This window comes from Cynara cardunculus (genome assembly GCF_001531365.2).
Source record: "Cynara cardunculus var. scolymus isolate 2C chromosome LG 13, CcrdV1, whole genome shotgun sequence".
Classification (NCBI taxonomy): Eukaryota; Viridiplantae; Streptophyta; class Magnoliopsida; order Asterales; family Asteraceae; genus Cynara; species Cynara cardunculus.
Window position 1 is genome coordinate 12,163,316 of NC_037540.1, and position 10,038 is coordinate 12,173,353.

At 36.4% G+C, this 10,038-nt stretch overlaps 1 protein-coding gene across 2 annotated transcripts; it reads right to left on the minus strand.

Moving 5' to 3' along the window:
- Positions 1 to 1,465: 1,465 nt before the first annotated feature.
- Positions 1,466 to 9,599, minus strand: LOC112525087 (protein YIPF1 homolog). Of its 2 annotated transcripts, none has more exons than XM_025135038.1 (6): positions 9,341 to 9,599; positions 8,444 to 8,483; positions 8,255 to 8,335; positions 5,617 to 5,779; positions 2,513 to 2,786; positions 1,466 to 1,905 (listed from the first exon to the last, which is right to left on the minus strand). In XM_025135038.1, exons 1-6 carry the CDS (start codon positions 9,395 to 9,397, stop codon positions 1,714 to 1,716), a joined length of 807 nt encoding a protein of 268 aa, XP_024990806.1. In that variant the 5' UTR covers positions 9,398 to 9,599; the 3' UTR covers positions 1,466 to 1,713. The 2 variants fall into 2 exon arrangements, with proteins under 2 accessions (XP_024990806.1, XP_024990805.1); XM_025135037.1 differs by having other exon boundaries at positions 8,423 to 8,483; positions 9,341 to 9,559.
- Between the last annotated feature and the right edge of the window lie 439 nt (positions 9,600 to 10,038).

Consider the following 10,038-nt stretch of genomic DNA (forward strand, 5'->3'; position numbering starts at 1 on the left):
ATTAAATGGATTCATACATGAACCTATGTGATTCATGGGAACTCGTGTAATTAATGTATGAACTATTTTAACTAATTCACAAATGAACCTATGCGATTCACATATGAACTAATTAATTGATTCATATATGAACTCTTGTGATTTACATATGAACTAATTAGCTGATTCATATATGAACCTGTGTGATTCATATATGAACTATTTAACTGATTCATATATGTATAAACCGTGATTTTATACTAAAATCACGTGTGTAATATACATTTAATTCACGTGAATGTAGCCACGACCTGAGGTCGCTGACCACATCGCTCGTATGCCCCTACGTTAACTGTTAGTGTAAAATCACATGTGATTTTGCACGTGATTTGGTCGTTTTCATGTTCTCTTAGTTACTCATTTGAACCTCCTCTCTCTATCTCTCAATATATATATATATATATATATATAGAGAGAGAGAGAGAGAGAGAGAGTTGAGTTTCGGTAAGAAGAGAAGTTATAATGAGAAGCATAAGAAGAGAACTTTACCATTGGATCAATTCTAATTGAATGAAAAATCTAATGGGTGGACATGAGATTAAAAGTGATCAAGGGTTCGGATCTCTTCTTAATCTTCTCATCATAACTTCCCTTCTCACACGATCCTTCGCCTATATATGTACGAGAAATACATCTATTTTACAAAAATACAAGAACATTTCTAGGCCTTCAAATTATTTAACCCATAATTAAAATTAAAAGAAAAGAAAGTAAATACTTAAGAATAATAATATGGTTTTATATTAGTCTGTAATCTTGGTGACTTCATTATCCCTACCATCACGAACATATGTTGCTTATGCATTCAAAGTTGTTAACAACAAAATTACATCATAAGAAGTTTTCGATTTAACAAGTATCATCACATTATTATCAAAGTAAAATCATATCATTATCGACCGTGGAGATATGAACATAAGAAGTCTTCCATGATACTAGCAACATTTAAGGGATAAAAACAATAATAAATTGTTGATAAATGCTAATTTATTTTAATGTTTATTATGGATTAATTAATTTGAAGGCCCACACATATTCTCGCATTTTTATAGAAAGAAGCTTTTCTCGTCTGAACCTGTATCTACATGAAGGACCAAAAGACATATTCTGCCAGTAAACCAAGCTAAGGGCATTTTATCAACACAAATTGAGTAAACACTAGGTGAATAAAAATGCACTCCGGATAAAAGATTCATCCAGGATAAGTACAGGCTGAATGGCTGTTTATCAAGTGTCCCGGTAAGCACCGACTGAGTCTGACATCATCTTCCTTACTGGGTCATCGTGTATTGATAAACAACATCCCTTCTTACCGGATAAGCACCTCTTACCATATAAGGGACGGTCAACGCATAGTAAACAATCCCTAAACAAATCAAATTTCAGGCTGCAAATCACATATTCACCCAAAAGAAAAGGAACATTGTGTCCAAAAGCAGTCTATTTTACAAGCAAATCCAAGGGTTCAACCAAAACAACATTCCCCTCAAAACAAAACACAAGAAACTTGTTCTTCTTCTTCCCTTTCTACACAAACCAAAGCTATATGTTGTTGTTAACACTCGTCGCACCATTGATCTAATATTAAGATGCCTAGTCCTATCACAATCTCTACAATCAATACCCTTTTCAAAATTCACTTCCAATTTATGAAACAACATTTATAGTGCTTAATCAATGGAAGAACCATGATTTGATAAAGATGGCCAGAGCAAATTGCAACACACATGCAGCAACCAACACGATGGTCAGATCATTCAACTCTACGTGAGACCGAAGGTTCAAACCAACAAAGGCAGCTGATGCAACACCCGTGATGAGTGTGATGGTCCATCGCAGAAAATCCACTGGGATAACCAACAAAACCTGGATGTATTTACAAACAAAAAACATATCAGGAGACTACATGATTAGTAATCACAGCATCTCCAACAAATCTCCAAAATGGACAAAATAGGGATTTTGGAGTTTTTAACTCATTCTTTTGCTCCAAAAGATTCTCCAAGACAGAGAAAGTAGGGAAGAGTGTATAAAAATCTCCAAATTTAGAGAAACCTCCAAAATTTAATGCTGAAGAGAGAGAGATAGAGATGTTTTTTATCGTTATTTCAATAAAGTTTATTGGGATATTAAATCTACTGAATATTTCAATAAAATAATTGATGTAACAATCTCCATAATGAAAAAACTGTTGGAGTTGAATGTAATTTTCTTTTTGGAGATTTAACTTTTGCTTCTAGAAATTATAAAGAATCTGTTGGAGATGCTCATATCTCATATCCATGTTCGCACTTGATAGAAATTAATTAGGTAGATGACATACTACGTCAAATTATACCCTAAGATTATTATAATATCAAAATCTTCAACCTTCAAACATAAATGGATCATGTGAAGATCATGGATGCACATATTCCAAAGCTTAAGTGGTGGTTCTAAATTTGTTAAGAACACAAGCAACATGGATACTTACAGAGCTGAGAATGAAAATGAAGAGAGAGTATCCCCACATGCACCAAAAGTGGACAAGGCCAACCTTTGAACCGAAATACTGAAGCAACAAGTAAAATCCCAGTGGAACAATGAAGACATAACCATACACTGCAATGGCTGAAACATGGAAGTAGCTGACATCAAAGCTCCAAGAAACATTAGCGTCGCCTTTTCTACTCATCAGATACGTGGCACAGTTACCGAGTGCAGCTATCACAAATACCAACGTGGTGGAGATCCAAATGAGCCCATATCTAAATATAAAATTGTCAGTACGATAAGTTCAAGATTCTTGATTCAACACTAAGAAGTTAATAAGATAAGCTAAAGTTTGTAATGGTAACACCAGAGTGAGATATGTGCTACATTGAGAAACTACTAGAGTGAGATATGTGCTACATTGAGAAACTACTCAACTATAGTTTCTGATCAGACTAGGGAGCATATGCGGACACAAAAGGCAACTGTGGACCTAGAAACATACGACACTACAAAATATTATACGACAGTATCCCTTGCCCTGCCCAAGGAAGAATGAATTCCTCCTTTAAGGAGAGGAAGTGTATGTTCTTTGCTAGGGTGCACTTGCTTGGTCACCGTGGCTGCTTCATAGTACTTTGTCATTTTGATATGAAGTTATTTCATAAGAGACATATTGGTGATTTTAGTATCATGAATCAATTTTGGTGTAACCGTGATTTACTTGAGATCAATTAGGTGACAAGGCAAACAATGTGAGTTTGGGAGGTGCAGAGTGCACACTCACGAACGTTGCCACTATCACCTTAGAGCACCATAAGGCGGGGGTCAGGGAAGCTGCGCCTCTTGTAGGGTCCAAGGGGCAGCGCCCCTGGCAGTGGTCCCTTGCGGGGTTTGAGGCAGCGCCTGAAACCTCTACAGATTTTATGAAGAGATTTACTAAGAAAATTTAAGTTTCGGGACGTTTTAGGTGGATTTTAGAAGGTTGGAAACCTTCTTGAATTAGTTATGAAACTTAGTGAAATTGCCTAAGATGAATAAGAAGCATTTGTAGACTCAGAGCCTCTTGAGGCTTCTGATCAGAGCCTCCAAGTCTTCGGAGTTTGGTGCTTCGACTCAGGATTTCTGAATCTTCTGAGTCTTTTGAGTTTGGTGCTTCTGACTCAAAGCATTTGAGTCAGTTGTAACTGTCACTTAATTTTATCCGTAAGCAGTTGTAACTGTCGTGCAGTTACATGGTTTAACCGCCTAATAGTCCCTAACCGTCGATTTCTCTTATAAATACATAAATGATCGATCTCTCTCTTATATATATATATATATACACACACACACACACGAATTTGTGCCTTAAAATGCATATGAGTTTTCTGGATTATCCCAGTACTAATTTTGTTAGCCTAAGGCATCTATAATTCCATACACGATCCAGGAAATTATCCAAGTGATTACAACCACAAAACCCAGATTCTCCAACAAGGCATAAAGAATGATATTTGAGGAGCCTTGACGAATATATCACATGAACTAGTGAAGTTGTCGTTAGGAAAGAAAAGGATCAATCCATGGAATTATTTTAATTAAACTCCATTGGTATGTGGTGAAGCAAATTGTGAGTTACAAGACAATAATGACCAGGTAACACACATATTAAACATCTCAATTAAGCTTGTGTTGTATTTGTAGTGTCATCAAGAATTTTGGTGTACTTGTGATTGACACAAGAACGATAGCGTTTATTGGTTAAGCTATAATATGAATTAGGAAGTGCGGAGTGGACACTCGTATAACTATATAAGCTATCATGGACCTAAGATCACCATAAAGCGCGGGCGCGGGCGCGGGCGCGGGCGCGGGGGGGGTCGTGCCCCCTTGTGGTGTGGTCTGTGAAATTGTTTACAGAAAGCAACTTGCTTTCAGAAAGATAAGTTTAGAGGCCTTGTGAAGATCAGAAGGCTTACCCTTAGTTAAGAATGCTAAGTCTGGTAAGTTCAGAGGCCTTGTGAAGATCAGAATGCTAAGTCTCGACTCTTAAGTGTTGGTTCAGAGGGATCAGAAGGCTAAGCCTTAGTTAAGAATGCTAAGTCTCAACTCTTAAGTGTTGGTTCAGAAGGCTGAACCTTAACTTCTGAATACTACGTCTGGGTTCATAAAGTTAACTTGAGAAGGCAAGCCTTTGATTTAAAAGTGATGTGCCTTCACTTAAGAAAAAGTGGCTTGAGGGCCATTTACCAAAAACCTACCGGGTACGCGCTTACTGGCAAGAGTTATCACACTCACTTACTTTGTTGAGTAACATTCTCGTCCATCAAAACGGATTGTTTGTAAGCGTCTCTTACCCGATAAGCATTAACCTAGTAGGAGTCTTCTCCCTCACTTACCGGGTTAGAACCTCGGTTGTTCCCATGCCTCTTATCGGGTAAGATGCTTGCGCGGTAAGCGTTTGGTAAACGGCCCCTTAGTCTCAAAAGGCTAGTCACTTCCTATTTTACCCGTTGGTATTTGGCAATCATTTTTGGCACCAAAATAACTACCTTCCCGCCAAAGTTAACTGTTGATTGACTACCCATGTAAGTAAGTTCAATCTCTACTTTTATACATGCAAAAAAACAACAGTGCCCATGTGTTTGCTCTCTATAATTTTGCCTAAAATCTTGAGTGCGAATTTTGGATTATACCATAAGTGAATTTCGTGTACCAAGGCTGAAAAAAGGGACAAAATATTACTTTCGGACAGTGATACTGTTCAAGATCCAGATTTCTATCCAAGTTATTCATCGATGATCTATTTCGTAAGCCCTATATTCTAACAGCTTGGTCGTTCTCTTTCATGAAAGTTTTGCAGATCGGTGTATAGTTTGCGATCCACATTCCCACCCTTGGATGGACCTATAGCAAAATATCTATAAGGTGTACAATTGATTCTAGCCTCTGCCCTACACAACACCCTTAAGCGCAGGAATACACCAATACAATATTTAGCACTTTCAGAAGGATGTCATTACTTTGTGAAAGAAAGAACTACATATAACCAAAGTGGCTCAAACTAAATTTTCAAGTGCCAAGCTGAAGTTTAGATAGAGAAAGAGAAAGCGCAGAACTTACAGATCTGGGTTAGCTTCAATTTTCCTGAAAAAGTCACCAGTGGGATACAGAGAACTTGTTAATCTGTTCACAACATCGTCTGTATCAACATTAAAATATTGCGTGTAAGATGAGATGCTGAATGCTCCATTCCAGTTGCTGGCAGATTGTGGTCCATCTCCATCTGTATATATAGGGCTACGGGAAATAAGCTCATGCTGTATATTTGTCACAACTGTACCTTTTTCTAACTCATATGTAACTTACTATTAGTTTGTTAATTCACTTCAAAATCAGAGAAGATACAACTTGTATCACATTTATCTCTACCGAAACAAACAAGTTTCTAGCCAGTGCACAAAATCTACAGGGAAAAAAGGGATCCCCCAGGGACAAGGGTTTTGCAAGGAAGGAAATAGATATTCTTTACGGCCACCCAGCCATTAGAACTAACATTTCTCCTTAGGTGGCAAAGAAAAGAAAAGGACCTCTACTGTCAACTTATCCCCATTCATTTACTCTCCTGAGTATGCCATTCTGGATACTCACAAGTGACCATACATTGTATTGAAGATGCAACTTCAAGAAAAACTGAAAAAGCTCTAGGAGAACCATACTAGTGGACAGACATACCAATAGAACAGAGCATATGGTTATGTCAACATAAATTCAAAGAGAATAAACGTGGAAAAAGATCATCCCTAACAAAAATTGATGTTTAAAATAAAAAAATAGGATTGACTCAACATCTGGGGTTGATATTAAATATGTACATTAGTACATAGACCCAACTCACTAAGCTACACCACTCTGCCTTCGAATCAATTAATTAGGTCAGCTACTTAGCTATTGGGAATCCTCTTTTCTCCGTTTTGCTCCTTATCTGTAGCAATTTAGCAATAGTTATTGCTAAAACATAATGTCTAACTACGAATGTTATCTCAGTATCTCCTTAACATAATATCTTGCATGGATAGAGTACATGTTAAAACCGTTTTCTAATTTCTAGTTTTCTACTAGCATCTAAACTAACCATGGAGTTCATCTATCAAAGGTACAATTCTGGAAGACGGCTAGAACTATCCAACATGTGCCAATTGCCAAAAGAATAAACTTCTACGTCATGTCTGAGAAGGAGGTGTCATCTGATACAGATATAACGCCTGAAAGTTACCACTCAGAAGTCTCTATCTAATGGATATATAAGATAAGGTCCAAGAGTAAGAGGAATTTCTACTGTGATTCATCCCTTCTCCCAACTTCACCTCTTACATATCAATTCACAGTTTCACACAATGCAGTTTTCCACATTCTGAGTGCGCCTTTATGCCTTCTGACCAACCTAACCGTGTCACACACATAATCAGATCAACGTGAAGTCTACAAAATTACGAGGTCAGTGATCACAAGGAAGAAGTTAAGACAGATACTTGGCATTGTCCCTCATAACATATTAATATGTCAAGAGCGCACAACTCAATAGCAAAGCAAAAGTGCCAATGTTATCTGGAAAGTTCCTGGAGTAAAAATTGGTTAGCATAAAAAAAAAGGATTATGTCAAAAAGTGTTAACGATTACGATACCACCAAGTGCTGTCTGCTATAAGCACGGAACCTACATTTTGCCTTTAAAAACCGTGTGTTTCCTAAATAACACCCGAGGGCAGTCCATGTAAGAGCCAAAGGGTAAAAGAACTTCTAACAACAAAATTCACTTGGATAAGCTCAGACAAAGATTCAATCCTATTCACATGATAACAAAAATTGTTTTATATATTTGAAATGGCAATATAAGTGTTTCGGTTGTTGGCAAGTGCCAAAAGAGACAACCTTTCACACTACATATAAAGGTATCTAAATTTTCTAAAAGTGTTAAAATGTCAATTGTCAGTAAAGTTTAAAATAACACCAGAAAACTTGTGATGTATGAAGCAAATGGAAAAAAACAGAGAGCTTGAGAGGTTTTGCAGAAATGTGTACCTAAACTGTGAGGGTCTCTCCTGTTATCCCCTAGAACTGCTCATCGGCTTGCAACTGTAGTTGCAAACAAATATTCTTTTCTATCAACATATCCATTTTTACTGCCCTAGAGGCCTAGACCGCATGTTGGTAATTGACATGTCACCTGCTCTTACAACCAAAACTTTTTTTTTTTGTATCCTACCATAATGGATTATCCTACTGGTTATCCAATAAAGATATGTAAAAGGATTTCACAGGTATACACCAACTATATAGTAATCCATCATCCATAACCACCTAAGAATTACTACATCAAAAGATATGGTGGAATCAAATTCAATTATATATTTTAAAGTTAGTCTGACAAGTCTAGTTGTACTAGAGGAGCACTGTGGTTGAGCAGATCTAGAACGATTATTCGTTAGAAAAGAGAGAGCCAGCTATAGAAATATTATCCTCGTGTAATTGCATTTGCTTGCATCTCCTTATAAAAAATCTCAACTCCATATTAATCATGGGACCTTACTAATAACTGCAGGATTACATTGACTGCAGAGAAGAAGCAAAAGGAGATAATTAGATATTGTAGATACCGACTATTAGATAACTATTTTTCCTATGAAAAAAATGATGACTATTAGACAGTATGGTTCTATTGGTCATTCCCTCATAAAAATCTACAGAGCGATGTAACATACCACTTCGATTTGTAAGAGTCTGGTATCCCTGGCCACCGCCACCACTGTTAGGAGGAAATATTTGAAGATTTGCTTCAGGGTCTGCAGAAAATTCAAGAAACAGGTAAATAGGATGGGTATGCTTTGAGATCAACTACAGATGGAAAGGGACACCAACTGCTATAAGACCATGTCTTAAGAGTCCTATACCCTTGTGTATAGCTGGAGCCTTTTCTTCTGTGATGACAGCCTGAACATAATGGAGAAAGCACATTATTACTTGAATGTAATCACAGATAACTCTTAAACATCAAGCCCAGATATTGTCATATTGCAGCAAGTAAAAGCATACATATCACCACAGTAACAGGCCACATAAAACTTCAACCCTTCACACAAACAAATATTTCACAAATTGACCAAAAGAACTAATCATGTCATTACTGAAATAGCTGGTTACTCTCTGGAGCATGAAAGGTTGTAACTCGTGAATTCCTTTCGTCCCAAAATTTTAAGACACAATTTTAGTACATACATCAGTTAAAATTTGACAAGTGACTTTCAGGAAACCTGAAACCATAAATATCGAATTGTAGAATAATATTTAGATACTTTCAGCACAAAGATTCTGCAATGAATGTAAATCAAACACTCCACCTGTTCCCTAGAAAGAATGAACACTTTGTCTTTAGATGTAGAATGAATTACTTTCAACAGAAAGATTCTGCAATGAATGCTATAATTTGAGAAATAGTTGCTACCCAATTAATTTACGTAACAAGTATTGGCATAATGTCGGTGGCATATTTTAAATGGAAGGATGTATTGGTATATCCAAATATGGAGAAATTTCAAATAAAACGCAGTTCAAACCCATATCTCTAGAATCACAATTCACAATACAAATTAAAAGAAAAAATGAATAAAATAGTGAAGAGTCATAAAAGTTTCACTCTCCGATTGCTTGACATCATACCACATAAAAGGAAAACACCCAACAACTTTATGAGATGAGTTTACGACATCAATCGATATCAAAGATTTCCAACACTGATCATAAATTAGGGTAAATTTATGGTCATGCAACATGATATTAGCGCTACATACCGGAACTGAACCAGGCAAGTGACTAGTAGGAAGGGTAGTGTAGGACGATTCCGCCATCGAAGTGTGATTGTGGCGAGAGGAAACAAGAAATGGAGGTTTCAGCAAGTCATATTGATGATGAAATTTGATCGAGATTCGAGTTTCGTTTTCTTACAATTGGAACTGAATTCTGAAATTGAGCCCTAATTACGAGAACCAAACCACAACTGGCAGTCTGGCATCACCACGCTTCATGGTTTTATTTCGTTTATTTTATGTTACGAATTTAATTGTTTTTTGGTATCTTTTTTAAGTCGACGTGAACCTATATCCGAGAGGTACCAATGGACTGAGTTGATTGGGTTGAAAACATTTGAATAATCTAATTTAATATTTGTGCTTTAAAAAACCTTAACTCAATCCAACCCAACCCAACCCAAACCGTACGGATTGGTCGAGTTAATACTTTGGTACATTAAAATATTATTCTAATCTTGAATATATTATTATTCTATTCATAATTCTTTTTCATCATCAACCATTTGAAACAACTTATCCATACTTCTTATATATATCACATTCAGTTAAGTTTCTCAATTTACGTATATATGTTTACAGTTACTGAACATATATACGAATGAGTTATATAGAGATGCGAATAGATTGAAAAGATGTGTATATGAATAACATACATGACAGTGTAATTGTCTACTAAACAT